This window comes from Hippocampus comes, unplaced genomic scaffold (genome assembly GCF_001891065.2).
Source record: "Hippocampus comes isolate QL1 unplaced genomic scaffold, H_comes_QL1_v1.1 scaffold60, whole genome shotgun sequence".
NCBI lineage: Eukaryota > Metazoa > Chordata > Actinopteri > Syngnathiformes > Syngnathidae > Hippocampus > Hippocampus comes.
This window is the reverse complement of record NW_017805483.1, coordinates 508,785-530,712: the sequence shown is the minus strand read 5'-3', so window position 1 is coordinate 530,712 and position 21,928 is coordinate 508,785. Positions and strand designations below refer to the sequence as shown.

Below are 21,928 nucleotides of genomic sequence, written 5' to 3'. Positions count from 1 at the left end.
ACATTCAATGATTAATCTTCCTTTTGTGTGCACACGTGTTCCCTTTGTGGCTTCCGTTCGGGCCGAAATTTCGAAATCTCCAAGATATGGCGAGGCCATGAGAATGCGAGGCGAGGGTATGACTGTTGTGGCGACGCCACTCAAGCTAAGCGAGCCTCAGCAGTAGAGATAGTCCGCTGCTCTCTGCTGTGCGTGCTTCAGCGCGAACATGTACGCAAGCGCGTCTTTTGATTTCAACCAATCAGCCTCGACGCAAATGACGTCACACACGACAAAAGCTAAGCTAAGTTAGCCGAGACGGCACTCGAAGTCGGACGGACACGATTTTCTGCCAATCTGTGTTTTTGCCTTTTTGGCCAAATGTATTTTTTCCTACACCTGTCTTGTCGACGGCTCTTTTATTCGTTCCACTGGGGTTTAGCAGGTGTGTTTATCAAGAGACGAAAATTGTTTGGGGACTATCCCCCACGTTCTAGTTGAGATGGTATAACTCAAGAGGCAAATTGACGCTTGCTACAACGTGTGCGATCGTAAAGTAAGTAACATACAGTAAAAGAAAAAATAAAAAGAAGTCGCTGTTATTTACGAGATGTCTTTAAACACATCACACGCAGCACGAACGGCTGCGTGACAACTGTAACAAAAATGGCGGCTGCGACGAACCGCGGGCTCACGCCAGGAACATAATCAACCAAATGGAAAAAACAACAACAACAAGAACAACTATGTAAGCAAAACTGAAAAGAAACAAACATTACCCGCGACACAGTATGGCGGGAGCAATGATGACATTACTGCGCAACAGAAAAGCGATTGCTATTCAATTCCACATGTAAAAACTTTCACTCGACAAAACGTAAATTTAATAACAACTCACAAAGCAATGTGGGCTTGGAACAAATCAGGGAATTACTTGGGCACACCACACAGTCGAAAGAGAAAACAAGAAGAAATATTCTTATAAAATTGTTTATTAATGCGGACCATCAACGACTTCGTAGGTCTGTCTGATGCTATGTCGAGAGGCAGGCGCCATACTGTGCGCTGTTGCGTCGTTAGGTCATAATTTAATAACTTAATGCATCACAAATAATGATAACCTGTCCACTGTAGTAACCGCTGTCCCTGAAAGGGTTAAATATAATTTCGATTGATTCTATTCTCAACTGTGACCAAATCAAAGCAAATGTAGTCTGCAAAGTACAACGTGTATTTTGAATCAAATTTCTACGATATGTGATGTTCAAACGATTTTTTGTTGTAGTTGGAGGTGCAGGCCCCCCCGGGAAACACGGTGGGGTACGTCATGCAACAGTGGCACCCCTTCTCCCCAAAATTCATTGTCGCCAATGAACACACGGAGCCGGTCCTGAAGATCCACGGTCCCTTTTGCGGATGGAGTTGCCTTCCAGATGTGGACTTTGAGGTGGGTCGAACCAAACACGGCAATCCCTTCAAGTTGTCCGGATTTCGTTCATGGGCTTTTCTTGAGGTGCTCAGTGATTCTCCGGGCGCTCAAAGCTGATTCTGCTGTGAACAGGGATTCAAGGTCATTTGTACAGAGCTTGAAGTAACTGAACCGTAAATATCACAAGCCTGTTTTTTCCCTCGCTGTCTTTATGAGCCCCAAAACTCGCGTCATTGGGCCAGCGGGCAGACAGCCTGGAATTGAATGGGAATCCGGCCATGGTTTCATAGGCAACCAATACAAAGTTTGTGTCTTCTTTTAGATTCTGACCATGGATGAGGTCAGCAAGATTGGGAAAATCAGCAAGCAATGGACTGGCCTCCTTCGGGAAGTGTTCACAGATTCTGACAACTTTGGTATCCAGTTTCCGATGGACCTGGACGTCAGGATGAAGGCTGTCATGATCGGGGCATGTTTTCTCATTGTAAGTATTCCACTGTGACACACACACAAAAAACATTTCCGGTCCCTCATCCACCTTTCCGGATATTTTGAAGTTTACAACAGTGCTTGAGCTCTCAGCACAATTTCCTTCCTCAATTTTGCCAAGTTGATGACATTTTTGATCAAAGGGTCCACCTGAGTAGTTTTACCAGAACATCCTGAATATGTCTGGAAGGATCAGGGAATCGCCAGCTACAAAAAAAAAAGAAAAAAGCAAGATTTAGGTCCTCTTATTCATTCAGTCTGACTCTTGGGACGGGACCCCTTGGGCTCAGTGTTATATTAGACAAGAAGTCATTTTGTATCAATTTTGAGGCACTATTTTTGCTAACCAAGCAATGTCTGTGTTCTGGTGCCAGGCTGTGGCATATTTTTAAGAATAGTCAGAATAATGAAAAAAAAAAAGTTGGGACATAAGGATCCACAAAGGACCTGTGGGTGATTGCAGACATCGATGCACAGCTAGTTAGCATTCTTTTACGAGTGAAAGGTGAGCAATTGTCTGTTCTGTGTCAGAGTCAACTCGAAGGGGCTCAAAGGTTTCCTCTGAGATGACTTTTCCGTTCTCTGGCTGTCGGAAATGTTCCTGTAGTGACCACTCTTTGTAGCGCTTGGCTCGGATTTAGTTGGAAGTGTGATGTGAAACTAACCGCCTTCACCATAAACTTAAAACAGATTTTCAGCCCCCTCTGTGTCTTCCAAACGTCAGAACGGTTTTTACAGCTAATTTAGAGGACATGGCAGGCAATTCAACTTTGGTGCTTGCATCACTGTCAGTTTACCGTTTTCTCCATTAACATCCGTTGTTCTCCTTTTTTTTTTCTTTTTTTTTTTGCAGGATTTCATGTTTTTTGAGACGACTAACTGAAGAGTTAAAAAAAAAAAACAACAAAAAAAAACGTTACCATGCAAAGCTGCTGGAAGGAACGAGGCCACAAAAGCCCCCACAAAAAAAGTAAGCCGTCCCGAATGCATTCATGTGTCAGAACGGTCCTCTAACAAATAGTTTAACAGAAAAGAACATTTACGTTCTAAGAAAGCACGACGTGAAGAAACACAGACGTGAAGCTAGAAGGTTTGTTTTAGTCTTTCGTTGCTGCAGTCGGATTTTTCAGCTTGTGTTAACTTTTGGGAAGCCTCGGTTACTATGGAAATTATTTTGTGTAAAAATAAAACATGTCATTTGTACGATTCAGTGAGACTGTACAGCGTTATGTAACATGGTCCTCAAATTCAAACAGTGGACTAAGTACGTGTTGTGTTTGAACAAAAAAAGCACTTATTCAGTGTGTCGTTTGATTCCACAGCACGGCACGCTTCTGCGCTGCTTTACGTGTGTGCTTTCAGTTAACTTTTAATTTAATGACAATACTTTTCACCGACCAAAAAAAAAAAAGGATACCGGAATTGATAATGATTTAAAGTGTATGACTCGGCTTCCTCCACAAGGGGTCGCTAGCGCTTCATGTAAGCCACATTCCCGTGACTGCCAAGCCTGCTCGATGCCACTGACATTGCGAATAGACTCAGGTTTAAAATGCATGCCACTTAAATTTAGTGTCACCGACTGCTCACTCACTCGCAACTGACTATGGAGTGTACATACATACACACACACACACAAAAAAAAACTGATTTCTTCTACGCATTGACATTTTCTATGTTGAGTCACCATTGGTTCACTTCGTACGCGCACTGTAGCAAGAATTCTCGAAAAAAATAGTTACAAATGGTCATTATTGATACTTTGAAGTTTTTTTTCTACAAATATGCAGATTCTTGATAGTTCTGTTTGCTTTGGTTAATGTGTGTTCAGTTGAACTGTTTGATGATGAACAAAATGTTTGTATGCCTCAGCAGAGATTGTTTTGTTTTTTTGTCAGGGATATTTTATTGATATTGTGGATACATCTTGCTCTGTTACAACAATTTCTGGTCTGAAATAGTTGGTGGAATAATAAAAAGAGAAATAAATGTGACTAACTTTCCTTGAGAAGGCTGGGCTGATCATATGCGTCTCGTGTGGTGGGTTAATGGTTGCTACGCCACCTTCAGGCGATTAAAACCTACTTTGTGAGTAAACTACAACCATACTGTCTTAAATTTAATGTACTAATAAGTTGTGTACAAATATAGAGAGCCTAAACGTCATGGAAGAAGCCAATGAATGTGAATAAACTTCAATAAAGGAAATATCAATTTAAAAAAACTGTCTTGAATTGGGTGTTGTGAATGACGATGCAAAACCACAATTGTTCTAATAATCATCTCGTAGTGCTGACTTGCCCCCTGCATGTCAAACGAACGCAAGCACGGCCACACTTTCTTTTCCAATAAACGAAACCTGCAACACCTGAAGGACGTCGAAATATAAAAGCCTGTTGTACACATGGATAGAAAAAAAAAAGCAGTTTGCCAGATAACACCAGTAACAGTGTTGGTGTTGGGAGCTGACACGAACGTTGCTGCTACAGTACCTCCCTCCCGGCTGCATTTAAAATCAAGCGCAGCATTCGTATTACAAAGCCAATTGTACGGTACTTATCCCTGATATAAATCAACGACTACTTGGTGAGCTAGCTAAGCGCTTTGCCGGATAAAAGACCAAGATTAGAAACAGTAAATGGAACACAGACAAAAGTTGCTGCTAGCTCCGGCTGGCATAACTATCTGCAATTGGTGGTATCTTGTGTTGCAACCCGGCGTAAAAAAACAAATGGCCCAAGCCACATCTGTGCAAATAGAGAACGGACAACAACATATTTGCACAATTGGGAACGAGACAACAGATTCAGGATGTAAAAGAGGCCATGAGAAACAACACCAACCATTAAGAACCCTGCCATGCGCCCTGTAACCCGATAACATGATAAGCTGTCCACTGAAAGGGTTAAAATGGAGCGCAAGTGGTACACCTGAAAAGTTGTACAATTTGGAGTTGCACCTACATTTTCAGAATCATGCCCCCGTTTTGTTAGTGTCCTCTCTCAAGTCTCACTCACAATTACACTGAAACTCCTCTACAATGAAACCTACATGGGTGAAAATACCCCCTAGTGTGAAAAAAGTCTTCATTCATTAACACCATTCCCACTTTCCTGCCCCCCATACAATGAAAAAAAAACCCTGTTGCGTTACACGAAATCTTTTTCTCTGCTCTTGCCTCGCGACGAGATTCACTACAACGAAGTCTAATCCAACAGCGAACTCTAATGCTTCGTTCGGAAACGGCAACAGCAAACACCACACTGGTTTACACATGCGCAGTAGTCCAGGAAGTATTTGTTATTGTTAGTTTCAGACGCAGCAAGAACGTTGCATTGCTCAAATTGCTACAAAATGGACATTTGGATGTCAAGCAGCTAAGACAAGAGCTCTGACGCTGGAAGAGAGGGTAAAATGTTGAATGTTGAATCGCTTTATTGTCATTACACTTTCGTGCAACGATACATCACTTAACAGGCACGCTCTGCACAAGAAACATGAAAACAATGACGAAAAGTGATCAAAATTAAAGACGGAGGAAGCAAAATAAGACATTATCCAAGAAATTGATGTAGGTGAATGTGAATGCTGATCGTAAATTTCGCAATTTGTTTCCCTTTTTTTCTTTCTACACTGACTATATGATGTGTCAAATAAGTGTATGCTCATACTTATGCACTATTGGAATAAAAATAAAGAGTACACACACTTTCGTGTGTGTGTGTACACGTACGTTTGTGTGTGTGTGTGTGTGTGTGTGTGTGTGTGTGTGTGTGTGTGTGAGTGTGTTTACATCTGAGATCAAATTTCCTACAGTGAAAAAACCCCTGTTGTGAAAAATTTCTTGCTGCAAACATGATTTCGTTGAAGAGGAGTTTCACTGTATATGCAGGACGGGCACCAATACCGCATTTGCCGTGCTGTCGGGTCAACCAAATATGGCTTTACAGAATGGGGCGTGGGTCGGATTTAGGAACCGCTGTACTGTATTAACAAATCCAGAATTGTCAAAATGTATGCAACTCATCACTTGTCACAAATGATGAACAGCATCGAATGTTCGGCATATTTCATAAATGTTACCCACTGTATTAAGAGCTCAACCTCACCCACTCTCTCCTCCCCACACCCGTCTGGGTAATATGAAAAAGAAAAGTCACTCTTGTCATGGAAACGCAACAGACCGGACTGACGCAATCCTCAATTCTGTTCTCCTTGTAATGTTTACACAGCCCTGTTTGCCCACCAAAGGATGAGATGAGATTCAAATGAAAGTCCATCCTGTGTCATATGCTGCTCAAATCTTCATGGTTGCTGTTCCTTTTCTTTCTGAGTGGTCACTGGAAAGTAACTTCATGGAAAGTTCAAGTCTCCGAGCGTCGGGATGAAAAAAATAATGTTGGTTGTGGATCGTCACCAATCTACGACATCACAACGTCCTTTTACACCCCTGCCTTGAAAGTGTTTTGTAGTTATTTTTAGGAAAAACAAGTGACCTAGAAACAGAAAAGTTGGTACAAATGTCAATCACGAGAAGACACATGCAGAAAATAGTAAAAGAAAATGATGCCTGAAAACATAATCGAACCCTTTCATGCACCCTGTAACCTGATAACGTGATAAGATGCCCACTGTAGTTACCGCTGTCCCCGAAAAGGTTAAAACTGTCATTTTGGTCATTGCTAACTGTCTTCCCAAGACTATTTTGTCCAGTTCTAAATTTGAATGACAAGTACGAGATAGGATGACACCAATAATCTCAGAACTATTTGCGTCGTCGTCATTGCGTGTGATCAGAGCTCGGTGGACACATTTGATGACTTGACAGAAAATTAGAACAGCTAATCACGTTTGAAGGTCCAAAAAGTAGGTTTTGAATGTGATGACAGTCTTTTTTTTTGGTGGGGGGGTTATGAAATTCAGAGATCCCTTGTACTGGTAGAAAATTATCCAACCAAATAACTCTCTTTCCTCTTTTCTGCATCTCCATCTTGCACACCCACACACATTACCTTTATCGTCAAGAGTAATATTCATGAGTACAGAAAATATAGGGGCCAAGCCCCACTGTGACTCATAAAAAAAAAAAAAAAAAAAAAAAAGACGCACCTCAAAAAAGAAAATGCCCTGTAAAAAGGTCTTCCAGTCAGGTTCCAAGACGATGCATAGCACGGAGTAAGCCCTGTTACGCGTTTCGAATGACATCCTCCTGGCAAATGACACTGGAGACTACGTGTGTCTAGTTTTATTGGATTTAACTGCAGCATTTGATACGGTGGATCACAGTACTTTGCTGACTTGTTTGCAGCACTTGGTGAGCATTGGCGGTAGCGCTCTTGAGTGGTTTAGGTCTTATTTAGCTGACAGAACCTTTTGTGTCAGCCTTGGCTGCTCTGAGTCACGTACTGCTCCTCTGTCATGTGGTGTTCCACAGGGCTCAATTCTGGGGCCTGTGCGCTGTGTGCAGCGATGGCTGTTTGAAAGTGCTCTATAAATACATTTGAATTGAGTTGAGTAATTGGAAGTGGCTAGAATAATAGCTGAAACTGCTAATATTCCAGAAAGTATGATTATTTTTAAAAAACATAATTTAAAAATTAAATGGCTTCCAGATGAGTTGATATTTAAAATGTTTGGATGGCAGCGCGGGCACCCGCAGCGGTTCCTCTCTCTCCTGAGGAATGTAATTTGATCCGTGCTGTATCTTGCACATGTAGCACATTGACAATAAAGTTGACTTGACCAAAAAAAAAAAAAAAACGCACCTAGCAGACCATGCAAAACGGAACTCCGTCCCGACAAAGATCTGATTCTCTCGGATGACATGTCAGTTCAACAATATTGACTTGTTTTCCGATAAGCGAGGCACTTTGGCACCATTTTGTGGCATGGTGAGTTTTTCAACAAATAACTGAGGGTAGATTCTGAGGAAAAAAAAAAAAGGAATAGAATTAGAATTTATGAACACCACTGTAAAATAATTAGTAGTGTACGGCCGTTTCATTTTTAAATCACTGTCCGTGGAGATAATCAACCCTTTCGGGGACAGCGGCCAACTCCAGTGGACAGCTTATCATGTTATCAGGTGACAGGGTGCATGAAAGGGTTAAAAGTCATGATTGAAAAAGTGAACGTGTTGTGCTTGCAAAACTACGCTGGCTCATAGATTGAACACTTGCGTTGACAGTACCGCTTGTGTGCTTGTTCAATCGAGGATGGCGTCGCCACATTTGCTTCACACAGGCCTCCGAGTTCGATCACAAAATGGATGGAACTGATGCAAACAATCCAGGAAGTGACTTCCGTGGGATGTAACTGCGTCTGCCAGGTGATCAAAAATCCAAAAGTATTTTTTTAAAAAGCCATTCTTCATCAGGCAAGCTGCAATTTTGGCAAAGAGGAGTGAACCGAGTGTCGAGAAAATACGAGTTGCCACTGCGAGTGAATATGCAGCCATATTGTAGCAACAAAAAGTAATGTCATACCGGCTGTCGCCAAACCACAGACGGTTCCGTGGCTTAGACGTTGCAATAAGCAGATCATTCACAAGATCAGACAGATTTTTTTGTTGTTGTATTATTCATATGACGTCGAACATTGTTGATCGCATCAACCTTTTCAAGGAAGCACTCACCTCCACCTGGATTGTCGCTTTTCATGTTCGGCGTTCCCCTTTCCTAAAGGAAGTTTTCTCATTCATCTGCATGGGTAGACAGACGTCTCCTTGGCAGTCTGCTGCATCATCTGTTTCTTCTTTTAGCCGATTAAACACAAACCCCCGCCTGTAAGCCTGTAAAAGACAGTCTGGATGAGGGTTGCCGGGAATAGACGACGTTCTGTGTCGTCAGGACGCCGCCGCACCATTTTAGCGCTTTTTGCTAATGCGACGACAGCACAGACTGGGGATGTTTGGTGTTTTGTGGCACCCAAATGAGCTGGAATGCAAGTGCAGCGATAAAAACTCGCCACCTGCGCTTCTGGAATGGCTGCGCTTTGCCTTCAAGTGTCATGTTTGACAAATAGAACGTGAACAATCTCGTGCAGGTGGTGCTTGATATCATTTACCAGAGCAGCTTTCCTGCTTCTGTATTAACTATCTTTCGTTTTTTTTTTTTTGGGGGGGGGGGGGGGCGCACATGTCAAACTTCCGTGCCAGGGCCTGCCGTGCTTTAAAAAATTAAAGGAGCTCTGGAGTCCCAGTCAGGGCTCCGGCTGGACTTGCCCCAAGTACTTTTGGACACTTCTCAAAACGTAATGAAATTCAGCTTTTCCAAATGTTCACATCACCGTTTTCTTGTTGCCAGCGTGCAGAAGAGAATCAGCACGACAAACATTTCTGTATCACTGACTTGAATCTGGATTCAAACAAAATTGCTCACCCAGCAATTCTAGAGTGTCGTATTAAAGGAATTGGTGATGCGTGTAATCAAGGTGATACTCGTCCGCTAAGCCTACTTTGTGTCAGCTTGGCTTTTGTGTGCTCACGAGACATTCAAGAGGATTTCTGTTTTTCTGAATGTGTTTCAGCAACCGGTTATACTGTAACCATCTCCAAAACATCATCCCACCACTCGCATGAGCACGACCCGCATGTTGACTTATGGCAGGAAAAACAATGAGTCGTCGTCGTAAAATTGTCTGGCAAGGGCTCGCTGGACAATTTCAAGGTATATTGGAGAAGTAATCCTGAAAAATTAAACTGCCGCGCATTCAGCCCGCAGCCTTGTGATGTCATTAAGTGAAACAATTTCAACGGAGCTTCAGTATAGGAACGATTTGCCAGATGGGACAAGTCAGTCACCCGTAATGAGGAATGAGACCAACATGAGCCAAAGTTGTGGTTTTAAGGGCAGCGGGTCGGCAGGAATATACTCTGAGTACTCTGCAAGAAGTACGTTGACTTGTTCCTTATGTCCGAGCCCCGCCTCCCAATTCTGTTTTTGCTTTCTGAATCCATTCACTCCTCATTGCTGCCCATTTAACAGTGGGGTTGTTGTTGCAATTGCAGTGACAAACTCTTTCCACGGACATTCAGGGCAAAGAGTCTCACAACAACATTGCTTCAGCCCTGACTCAATATAATATTGTAATATATGATACAGAGTACAAACACCGTGCAGTGATCTGTTATTTAGGGGAAATAACAGAAAATATGTCTGTGGTGTTGTAAGGACCCGAATTGAAATTATTCAACACATTTTGGCTTAGTTAGCAATTATGCCCCCCCCCCCCAAAAAAAAGGACCAGCATGAAGAGATGAAGAAAAATACAGTACTCCCTTATTTTACGGGACTAGAACCCCCCACGAAAGGTGAAAAAAAAAACGCAAAGTAGGATTTGCCATCCCAGGAATTTTCGTGTTTGTGTATGTGGGTACCAGTATTTTTAAATATGTAAACAGTGTTTATACTTTACCTATTTGAGGCAAAGATAGATAACCTTTATTTGTCCCACACTGGGGAAATTTGCAGTCTACAGCAGCAAAATGGGTGGGGTGGGGGGTGGTGTGACAACAGTACGGATATTTACATACATTTTTTAATTACAAAACCTTCAGTAATTAAAATTCATCAGTATTGGCTTCTGAGAGAGGAGAAGAGACTTGTGTCGGTGACATACGAGAAGAAGGCTTTCGCTTGACTCGTACAGGCTTTCGGTTCACTCTTCTGCAGAAGGCGGTGAGGGTGCAGCTGAGGTTTTTAAATTGGAGAAAAACACGGCGATGGGTTGCACTAGGACGTTCATCTCGTCTTATTAGTTGAAAGAAATTTAAAGTTTCTTTTTTTTTTTATCAGACAATGGTCTTTTTTTAGCGAAGAAAACAACTCTTACCTAGCTGACAGTTTCGGCTGTCACTTCAGCCCTCATCTGAACTGTCACTACTTCCTTGTGACGTGTCTATAAAAACGACTGACCAAGTCAGGAAACCTTTAAAATAAGGTCAAGACTGTGAATCAGCCCTCCGCCGCTGCCATTGAAGCAACGTGTCCCTGTTGGTGGTGCCATCTCTGACGAGAGGGCTTACATCAGGGGTGTCAAACCCATTTTTGTCACAAGCCACGTTGTCGTTACCATTTTCCTTGGAGGGCCATGATGACTGCGAAACCATATAAAGAAGTCAAGAATGATGTTTTTTTCAACTATAGTTTAAATTACTGTAAATTGGTGGTATAAAAATGCTGACAATATCTCTGTAATTTATTACATCTGAGAATTTGAAAATTCAGTCCAGATTTTCGCAAGCATCATAGAAGTTGACATCTTTGGTTTGAAATCAGGGGTGTCAAACCCATTTTTGTCACAAGCCACATTGTAGTTACCATTTTCCTTGGAGGGCCATGATGACCATATAAAGAAGTCAAGAATGATGTTTTTTTTCAACTATAGTTTAAATTACTGTAATTTGGTGGGACATAAAATGATGTGGCGGGCCAGATCTGGCCCCGGAGCCTTGGGTTTGACACCATGGCTTACATGCTCCCATGTAAGCCAGGATGCATTGCTTAGCTGGCGGCAAGGGGTTGGAGCACAAAAATGCTGACAATATCTCTGTAATTTATTACATCTTTTGGTCCAGATTTTAGCAAGCATCATTGAAGTTGACATCTTTGATTTGCATTCGCGGGCCACATAAAATGTAAGATCTGGCCCCAGAGCCTTGGGTTTGACACCTGTGGCTTACATGCTCCCATGTAAGCCGGGACGCATTGCTTAGGCGGCGGCAAGGGGTTGGAGCGCAATTTAAGTCACTGAAAAACAGTATGCGAGACAGCCAACAGCGTGACGAGACAACAAGAGAGGGTGCTGGGTGAGGCTGCGATGATGTGCAGCCAATCAGCTCCCGGGATAAATCCACCCATGCTCTCATTGGTTGATGTTGTGCCGGGAACCAATCGTGTGCCTTGTTTGAGTTCCTGTGGTGTGTACAGTACAGTAAAGGCATGTACAAAGCCTTGTAGTCACCTCAGCTCTATGTTCGGCTTCTCTCTCGCTTCTCTCAACATGAAACAACGCTTCTTTCTGCAAAATGGCTGCCGCTGTGGTTGTATTTTTTTGTGTTATTTTGATAATTTTTTTTATTTATTTATTTATTTATTTTTTTATGAATACAGTACTTGGAAAAACCCGCCGAAGCACTGAAGCCGCAAAACATAAAATCTCAAGTAGCGAGGGATTACTGCATACACCAACTGTTATATTGAGATGGAATATAACAAGCCCTGGCAGGTGTGCTCCAAACCAAAATGGTTTGTCCACTATCTTGCATGGGTCCTTCACACTACTCTGTACAACACGGGTGTCAAACTCAAGGCCCGGGGGCCAGTTCTGTCCGACCACATAATTGTCTGTGGCCCGCAAAAGCAATTCGAACATGTCAACCCCCAAGAATGATGCTTGTGAAAACATTGCAAAATTTCAAATTCTCATACGTAATAAATAACATATATTGTAAGCATTTTCTTGTGACCAAAGTCCTCGTCACAGTCACTCCAACAATCGTTGAATAAATTACCGTATTGGCCCGAATATAAGACGGTGTTTTTTTGCATTGAAACAAGACTGAAAGTGTGGGGGTCGTCTTATATTCGGGGTCTAGACGTTATACCCATTCACAACGCTAGATGGCGCCAGATATCATTGAAGCGAATGCGGAACTTGACTCCCCAGGCCAAAGTGAACCCCTGTCACGAAGAATAAAAATAAAAATAGCGGTAGCAAGAAGAATAAAAATAAAAAATAGCGGTAAGAAAAAAAGAGAAGAAAATAATAGAAGAGATAAAAGAAAATGGAGAAATGTAACGACAATCTGGAGAAAAGTGGGTCGAAGATCGGCCAGGTTAACCGGCAGCTGAGGAGAAGTTATGATGTCATTTACATTTCAAAAACCAGAAGCCACTCATTTCCGAATGTGATTGCACTTTAATTTACATATTTAAATGTTCAAACATTAAGATTTGAATGAGGCAAAATAACATGGTTTTTCTCTCAAATATATTGATATAATCATTTGTTTCAGATGTACCGTAATTATTTTCTGGATAAAAATTAGTTTGGTGTTCAAAACGTCTTTTTTCAAACTTGAGTCTTGAAAAAGAGGGGGTCGTCTTATAATCAGGGCCGTCTTGTCTATTCGGGCCAATACAGTATTCTTGACTTCTTCATATGAATTGACAGTCATAATGCCCCTCCAAGGGAAACGGTGACTCCAATGTGGCCCGCGACAAAAATGAATTTGACACCCCTGCCGTACAATGTCATGACAGACATGTCTAACCAATGTTTGTGTCCGTTGGTGAAACTGGTATCTGGAGCATTTTTTAATTTTTAATTTTATTTTTTTTTTAATTAAATAAACCGGTCCACTTTGGGTGAGAAGCAGGGTATGCCCTGGAATGGTCGCTGGCCAATCAAAGGGAACATATAAAGAAAAACAAGCATTGACGGTCACATTCCATTCTTAAATAGTCAAATCAACTTTTGTTTTCATGTTAAGTTTAGTTTAGGTGAGTGTTTCTGTCGTACAGTATCTCCACACAACTGACTGAACAGAGGAATGTCGAAGAAAGGGGGAGTGGTGTGGAGAGCAGGGGGAGGGTGTCATTATGAGTGTGTAGTCTGGAGAGAGGAAGGGTCTGTTCGGGGCTCAAATACAGCTGCGCTTGGTCACACTTTCACGCTGGACGTCAGCGTGTCAGGCACTGCTGCTATCTTCCCCTCCCAGCTCACCCAAGCCTTCCGAGACGCTCTCATGTCATCTGGACCGCGCAACGCTACCCTCAGCAACTAACAACCCGGAGGTGCACTCTCTCAAAATCCAACTCCTCTTGCCCTCAGTATTACTGCCATACCCATTCATTGTCCGATTGCGAGAGAGCGCAATTTAAAAAAGGAAAGAGAAAAAAAAAAAGAAGAAAAAGACCCACAGGGCTTTTTGCTTGTAATTCTGATCCCCCTCGCGCCGGGCTTGGAGGCAATTAAGTCCACTCTCGTCTGCCTCATTCGGAACCAGGCACTTTAACAGCAATGGAGTACCTCAAGTTTTGCGTTGTGTTTTCGTGCTGGATGACGTGCTCAAACGCAGTTGTGTCCACTGACACACTTCGGGGTCCTGCGCCTATCCCTAATGGTAAGAAGCTGCATGGGCACACTTTCCTTATTCTAATTGTGCATGCGATGGAAGTTGGGAGTTATGAGGTTACCGGTGGCATGCCTGCGTGGGGGGTGGGGTGGGGTGGGGGGGGGGGCGGGTCTATGACCAAAACAAATTATGACAGTGCTTGATTCATTAATTGTATGCTGTTTGGGCTCTAACGTGTCATGAAAACAGCTGTTAACATTCCCAGTGCATCCCGCAAAAATGTTGGGCACACTTGACACTAATTGCACAAGAAAGACATTTCAGTTTGATCGCCATCAAGCATTTGTGTGATGTGGAAGCGCGGAAGCAATTCAACTTTTCCGACTATTAATTATTGTGCCTGCAACAGGCTACCAGCCCCTGCCCCCAACTTTAGTTGGCCAAACTGAGGGTCAGGTCCAACAATGCGTCACTTGTTATGTTACAACTTTTTTTTTTTTTTAAGCAATATTCAAGAAGGCACACAATTTATCGTAAAATGGAACTTTATGAACCGTGCGTCAACGTTACGCCAATAGAGGAGCGACTGTATATGTGGTTGCTGAGGGGGGAAGCGCGTTTCTAGCCGAACACGTTTGGAAGTTTCGTGCGGTACTGACGCCTGCAGGAACAGGCGCCCGCTCTGCCGACAGCAGCATTTAACGACCCGTTTGTTAGCCATTATCTCATTCACAAGTAAGGAATACAAGTTGCCACCCAAAAAAAGAAAAGAAAAAAAAAAGCGATGCTGTTTTGTTTTCGGGGGGGGGGGGTCGAAGCTGCATGATTTATTTGATGCTGAAATTCCCGGGAGCCGCTCTCAGACTAAAAACACATACAGATTGAAATATTTTCATTTTTAAGATGTGCGTGAACCCACATAGGATGAGGAAATAATCACAATGGAGTGATGTTTGCAAATGACTGACAGCGCAAAGAATCACACCAGTGGCAGCATCATACCAACAAGGCACACAGGTTACCAAAAAATTAAAGAAGAAACAGTATCATCATTATGATTATTATTACCAGTAGTCGTAGTACTAGTAGCAGCAGCAAACTCGGCTAACTGGTAGTCATTAATCTCGCAACCAGATCGTGGTTGTAAAATCACTTGTGACAAATTATACAAACACAACCAGATGCGCATTTATTTATTTGTGTGTGTGTGTGTGTGTGTGTGTGTTTGTGTGTGTGTGCGCGCGCGCTAGGACAGAAGTGAATGAACAAATTAATCTCATAGGTACATGTACCACTGGATTGATTTTTAGAAGTGCATGGCAGGCCAGGCCATCAACTGCTTTTCGGTTCCCCACCCCAACTTCGGTCTGGTTTGCGTTGCCAAATCAACATAGCGAGCCCATAAAAGCTCAGTTAACACACCCTTGATGGGTTCAATTATAAGAAGGGAGGCATCCGCTCGCAAACTATATGCTATTATGCTGGCTGCAAAGTTTGCAGGGTGTACTTGGCCATCCATTAAATGCCAACGTTGCAAGTATTTGCCTGCACACTGCTTCACTGTGACTCGGAGCACAACGGGGTTGATTCTGCAAGGGTCGGACCACCTGCCGGCGAGTCCCGTTTTTTTTTTGAAAAGTAACGCAACATTAAGAGAACACACATCACCCTCCCCCTCAACTCCCCTGTTTGGTTGCCTGAATGAAGCCTTTGACTGACTTTAACTGACCTTCCTCACTTGTGAGCATATTCAGCGTACCCTGTGCGTTATGAGACTTTTGAATGTGTTTGAGTTTAAAATAATGTCATCTGCCAAAAAAAAACAAAAAAAAACAAAAGCAAGAATTAAAAAAAGTGTGTGGAATACTGTCAATGCAATTTACACTTAATGAACATCTCAGTTCCCAAAAATCAGATTTTTTCTGGCTATTCCTTTATGGGTCAGGCATTAAAGGGTTAAAATAAGTTAAGATGTCCAAAACCGGTATGAACTCAGGAAATGTTGCAAAATATTTTAGCCAAGAAAATTCTTTTATAATTGCCTTATCCATCCGGGCTGTGTACGTGCCACACTATTGTCAGTGTTAACAGAGAAATAATGGCGGAAGTCGAGTTAAATGTGATGAAATATGAAATATTGCATAAATCAACTAGCAGTTTGTATGTTGAGTTACTCGGTGCATTTATATCAGGTTGACAATTTCTGGGTGTTAACCCTTATAACAAAATCCACAAAAATATTTTTGCCATATTATTTTGTTTTAGATATTTGTTGTATCACATTTATAAGCATTATGTAGATTACATCAAAAACTGAAAATTTGGGGAAAATCATATTTTAAACCTGCAGTATCAAATTTGATACAGTTGATTTAATGTACTATAAAGCAGGGGCCCCCAACCTTTTTTGCCCCACGGACCGGTTTATGTCAGACAATATTTTCAGGGACCGGCATTTAAGGTGTGGCGGAAATAATACAACAAAATAATATGGTATGAGCTGCATGAAAATGGTGGCGTTTTCGAAATATAATAATAAACACAAGGAGCATCTAATCTGGCCGCAACACTCCGATCGCTATGGCAATGTTTAATGTCTTCAAAATACGATACAACGCAAATTCAAAGTGCATGAAAATGACGACTCACCACAGCACCGAGCTTGATTTTCTGCAACCAGACGGTCCCATCTCGGGGTAATAGGAGACAATGACACCTCAAGTGTGTGGTTTATGTCCAGTCTACTTCGTAATTTTGTTTTCGTCGCCGTTGCTGCAGAAACCCCCCGCCTCACACAGGTAGGATGTCGGAAATAGCAACCGTGCTATTGTGGCGATCTCAGAGTATTCAGCCATAACTTTAATCCAGTTGTCTCGAACGTACTTTTAAGGCCGCTGTCATTTGCGATCTCCAGCAGTTTTTTTTAACTCATTTTGCGAGCTCCTGCGTTTTGTTTTGAAGTACTGTAATCGGTCACGTGAAGGAGAAGTGTGGCTTGACGTGTGTCAAGTGTGACACAGACGGATGGAAAGGGGAATCCGGTAGTTTTTCAAAATAAAACATCATTCGTATTCCGAAATAAATAAAACGGAATTAAGGCAAGTTCTTTCTGTGTGGCCCGGTACCGGTCCGCGGACCGGCGGTTGGGGACCCCTGCTATAAAGAATGAGTTACATAATGAAACTGCATATATCAAATATGATACGAATGGCATTATAGGGTTGAATTAGGTTAAAAAACAAATCCATAACAGACACATTCCCCGCACTATAAGGCACTTCGGAGTATAAGAAACACCTTCAATGTATGTCCTATTTTAAAACTGTTTTCATGTATAGGGCACATAAATGGAAGCTACAAGAGTGGCTGCGATTGCGTTATGCATCCACTAGATGGAGCTACGTTAAAGGGAATACAATACAATACAGCCTTATTTATATAGAGCCTTCATACCCGCTGCAGCTGTAACAAAGCGCTTTACACAAAATTGATCGTACTTCGTCCAAGAAATCAGAATATTGATCCATATGTAGCTCCCTCAGGATGTAGCATGTAGCCCGACATAAAAGTCCAGAAAAATACAGGGTTTATTTCTTGGCCCATGAGAACTGGACATGAAACACATACAAATGGCATTACAAAACAATAATTGAAAGACAAAAGTTACAAACCTCGTGGGCTCACATCCACAAGGGGCGACATATCCTTCGAAGTCTTCATTCAGTCATTAAGTTATAGTAGTTAACTATGCTTTTAGTATTATCTTCGTTTCATAATGGCTGCGCAGAACTCATAAAGTAGTCGTCTGTTGGTGAATGCACATTTCAATTAGTGTCGGGCAGAACTCTTTTTACGTTACAATTGGCACCTGCTAATAATCACCACTAGATGGCATCGGAACAAAAACAGGGAAACAACTCAACGGGGAATAAAAAGCCACTCTAACGCGATATATAAGGCGCATCGGATTTTAGGACGCACTGTCGGCTTTTGAGAAAATTGAATGCTTTTAGGTGCTTCTTATGATGCGGAAAATACGGTACACTTACGGAGTATTTTCACGCCATCCACCAACTACGAAAACAAACTTAGGTTTGCACTGCGGAGTTAATGTTTATGCTTGACTGTGAGAAACACTCGGCTCACAAAATGGACAACTTTTCCTAGACGGTGCAAATATACCAACTGTAATTTTCAGGGAAGGAATGGAAACTCCACCTACCGTTGTCCAAAATATATACCCAGACTGTCCATTGTCTCCATATACTTTCTAACAGACCAACAACTGCTTTTGCTAGACAACGCCTACAATCATACATCAGAACACTGCCAGTAGTCCACCCAAAAAGTCTGTCCAGTGTCTCCTTTTTCAGACAAATATGTACTGTAATGTCTTGTGTAATTTTTTTTAAACTGAAAGTGTGTAAAGTCTGACTAAGAAAGTGTGTAGAACACAACCAATTCTGAGTCCATGTCCAATTTTACGATTGAAGGTTCTGAATTTGCGATGAAAGCGTTTTCAGTCACGGTGCTTTTTGCCTTTTTGTCTTGCTGCTATTCCATGAATTACGAGGACTTTTTCATTTGAAAATATATATATATATTTTTTTTATGAAGTGGACAAACCAAAACAGTGCTGCGCCAACCTGCAATCTAGTTCCTTTAGTCCTCCCGGTGTCTGTTAAGCCAAGATAATGACAAACACATGGAGTACTCAACAATGCTGAAGGGGATTACGACTTAAATAGCGGAAAACTGAACTACATATAAGATGTACTGAAAACGTATTGGGCGGCGGTGGTCCAGTGATTAGCGCGTCAACCTCACAGTGCAGACGTCGTGGGTTCGTTCCCGGCTCCGGCCTTCCTGTGTCGAGTTTGCATGTACTCCCCGGGCCTGCGTGGGTTTTCTCCGGGTGCTCCGCTTTCCTCCCACATTCCAAAAACATGCATGGCAGGCTGATTGAACACTCAAGACTGTCCCTAGGTGGGAGTGTGAGCGCGGATGGTTGTTCGTCTCTGTGTGCCCTGCGATTGGCTACGACCGGTTCAGGGTGTCCCCAGCCTTCTGCCCGAAGACAGCTGGGATAGGCTCCAGCACGCCCCGCGACCCCTGTGAGGATAAAGCGGTTCAGAAAATGCATGGATGGATGAAAACGTATTTTATCTGATCTTATTTTATCACATACTGCACAGCCGGAGTTCAATGCTGAGCCCATTCGAAAGCCGTTGCTCAGCAAACCCGCAATACATACACCGATGCACACAACCAGTTTCTCAGATCATGTAATGCTTTCAAGTTTTGCCCCAGGAGTTCCCTCTGTGCGGTATGAAAAAAATGATTGTGTGCAATTGACATGTAATCAATCACTCCACAATGCGGCATCCATGTTTATCTGGTCAAGCCCCCGCGCAGCAACGTTACCCGTTTGTTCTGCCACGTCTTCCCCGGTTCTTGCCATTTCACAGCATGTCTGCATCGTAGTCCTTTTTATTTCTCAAGTTGGAATTGACATAATGTATCACAGTTGTTCCCGGCCTTTATTGAGCCAAGGCAAAAACGCACAGCACATGACCGAACGAAATTGTCGCAAAAAGAGGATACATTTGTCAATTTCAAACTTTTTCACATCTAATAGAAGATCATCAATTTGTTCTTTCTGTCACTATAAGTTGCTGGCATAGATTGAAGGACAAAGATACATTATTGGTGATTCATAAATAATTCTCTTACCGATTAAGTGAAATTTGATAAGTTCCCCCCAGGCACACCGTTCGAGCTCTCAGGGCACACGGGCTGGAAATCACTGCTGTCATGTATGGTTAGTATTTTTTAAAATGTTATTACAAATGTGGAATGGAATTCATTTATAGGGCAGGCCGGTGGGCCAGCGGTTAGCGCGTCGACCTCACAGTGCAGAGGTACTGGGTTCAATTCCAACTCCGGCCTCCCTGTGTGGAGTTTGCATGTTCTCGCCGGGCCTGCGTGGGTTTTCTCCGGGTACTCCGATTTTCTCCCACATTCCAAAAACATGCATGGCAGGCTGATTGAACACTCCAAATTGTCCCATGGTGTGAGTGTGAGCAGGGATGATTGTTCGTCTCTGTGTGCCCTGCGATTGGTTGGCAACCGGTTCAGGTTCGTCTACTGCCCGAAGACGGCTGGGATAGGCTCCAGCACCCCTCGTGAGGGTGAGCGGATTGGAAAATGGATGGATGGATGGAAGTTTATATTTGAGTACTGCTTATTCTGTCTATTATCTCATCAATGACATTAAGAACAAAACGTGCAGGCGAGGTGCTTGGTATATTGTATCTGCGACCTGGCCTGGCATGTGACGTGAGAGTTACCGAATATTAAAAAAAATATATAATAAGAGTAACTTTTGTTTCGTCTAATTTTGCTGAACGGGGGATTTCGAAATATTTTCCTAGGCAACATGCAAACATTAAGTCCGTTAAACAGAGGAGGTTTTGTCCTGGATGTCTCGTCAAATAGGAAGTCCGAAGACGTTCCCACCATGCGACACGTTTCCTCCCATCTATGTGGGTTTCGCGGGAGCCTGCCAGTCCCAACGTTTGCGCATCCAAGTGTGAATATTTACTTTCGACAGATGTACCTCGTGCGCTACGGTGAAAGACGGAGCAGCGTTGGGCAGCTCTAACTCCGATGCCTTCCATGGAGCAGTGGGAGCGACATTCCTTGCCTTCTGTAGACACTTTGTGTTTACTCTGACTAAGCACTTACATGTCAACTTCTGTTGACTACAGCCACATTCAAGTATTCGTAAAATTATAACATCCTAAACAATTCATTCATTTATTTTACTTGAGTCCAGCAAGAAGCTAACAGGCAGAACTAATAAAAGCCCCCTTCAATATGTGAGATTATATTCTTCATTTTGCAGCGTCTCCCCGGACGAAATTCGCTTGTGGCAGAAAGTACTTCAACACCGTACTACTTGGACCTGTCTGAAAGTGAAGTGTTTCAAGTAGCTTGTTCAAGAGCTAAATTGCCAAATATTTAAAAAACTACTTTGCGTATCAGCGGTTCATCAAGAGGATTCACTATTACATGAAGCAAGTCATTAAGGTCTAAGTGGATGGAATAACAACCCATGTTAATTGTGCACACCACTTCAGAAATATTCCACCGTTCCAGTTATTTATTCAGTGCATATGTTATTTTAGTTGAGCGATCGACAGTGATTTTCGTCAACAAACTTATAAAGTGTCAATAAACGGATGACTCACGTCATTCCATTCCGCTCCATTCGCCCACAAAAAGGCACTCTTTGCTGCTTTCCTGACTTTGTGGATTATTTTTGAGTTGTTTGGTTTATTTCGCATGTTCAGAGTAGCAGTTATCATTTCTGGGCACTCGTGCCTGACCAATCACATCATTTACATCTTGCCAGCCTTACCTAACTAGCTTCATCCGGAAACCGCGGCATAATATTGACACATAGTTTCCAGCCATTGTTCGGAACAAGGCCACTGTGAACCCCAAGCTTAGTTCACCCCCACAAGAAGACTGTGTGGAACATTTGAGAGACTGTCCAAAAATTTCTTGTCTCTGTAGTGAAGAGAAGAAATGTATCTGTTCCATCTTTTTTTTTTTTTTTTCGCTTGTTCACAGGTTGGCATGCACGTTCAGCTATGTCTTTACACGGAGGAAGGTGCGGGCTTTTTTTCCGCAGTTGTGGACAATTCACGAAAGTGGATAACTTTGGTTTAACGTATTTTCTGCACTATAAGGCACTACGGCAGGGGTGTCAAACTCATTTCACATGGTGGGCCACATACGGCCTCGGTAGATGTCAAGTGGGCCGGACCATTAAAATGATACAATACTTTGCTATAAATAACCAAAACAATATGTCTTTCCTTTGTTTTGGTATAAAGAAGCACAAGAACATTAGGAAAATGTTGAAATTTAATGAACATATCTTT

General features: G+C 42.5%; 2 protein-coding genes and 2 long non-coding RNA genes across 6 annotated transcripts in view; 2 read left to right on the top strand and 2 right to left on the bottom strand.

Moving 5' to 3' along the window:
• The window catches only part of LOC109519500 (phospholipid scramblase 1), a 65,792-nt gene extending 62,259 nt beyond the window's left edge, over nt 1–3,533 (top strand). For both annotated transcript variants that reach the window (XM_019876074.1, XM_019876073.1), the window contains exons 5-7: nt 1,265–1,426; nt 1,731–1,892; nt 2,751–3,533. In XM_019876074.1, coding sequence (XP_019731633.1) covers nt 1,265–1,426; nt 1,731–1,892; nt 2,751–2,780 — 354 coding nt within the window. In that variant the 3' untranslated portion in view covers nt 2,781–3,533. The remainder of the gene's footprint in view (nt 1–1,264; nt 1,427–1,730; nt 1,893–2,750) is intronic.
• On the bottom strand, nt 3,259–4,123 carry LOC109519502 (uncharacterized). The gene is made up of 2 exons (XR_002168975.1): nt 3,979–4,123; nt 3,259–3,844 (listed from the first exon to the last, which is right to left on the bottom strand). It is a non-coding gene; the product is annotated as an uncharacterized LOC109519502 (long non-coding RNA).
• Nucleotides 4,124–7,657: 3,534 nt separating this feature from the next.
• Nucleotides 7,658–21,928, bottom strand: part of LOC109519491 (uncharacterized) — a 38,849-nt gene continuing 24,578 nt past the window's right edge. The window contains exons 2-3 of the long non-coding RNA XR_002168974.1: nt 8,532–8,687; nt 7,658–7,821 (exon numbers count right to left, since the gene is read on the bottom strand). This is a non-coding gene — a long non-coding RNA (uncharacterized LOC109519491). The remainder of the gene's footprint in view (nt 7,822–8,531; nt 8,688–21,928) is intronic.
• The window catches only part of plod2 (procollagen-lysine, 2-oxoglutarate 5-dioxygenase 2), a 33,534-nt gene continuing 25,111 nt past the window's right edge, over nt 13,506–21,928 (top strand). The window contains exon 1 of one of the 2 annotated variants that reach the window (XM_019876056.1): nt 13,506–14,024. In XM_019876056.1, coding sequence (XP_019731615.1) covers nt 13,922–14,024 — 103 coding nt within the window. In that variant the 5' untranslated portion in view covers nt 13,506–13,921. The remainder of the gene's footprint in view (nt 14,025–21,928) is intronic. The other variant, XM_019876055.1, reaches the window with a different exon arrangement.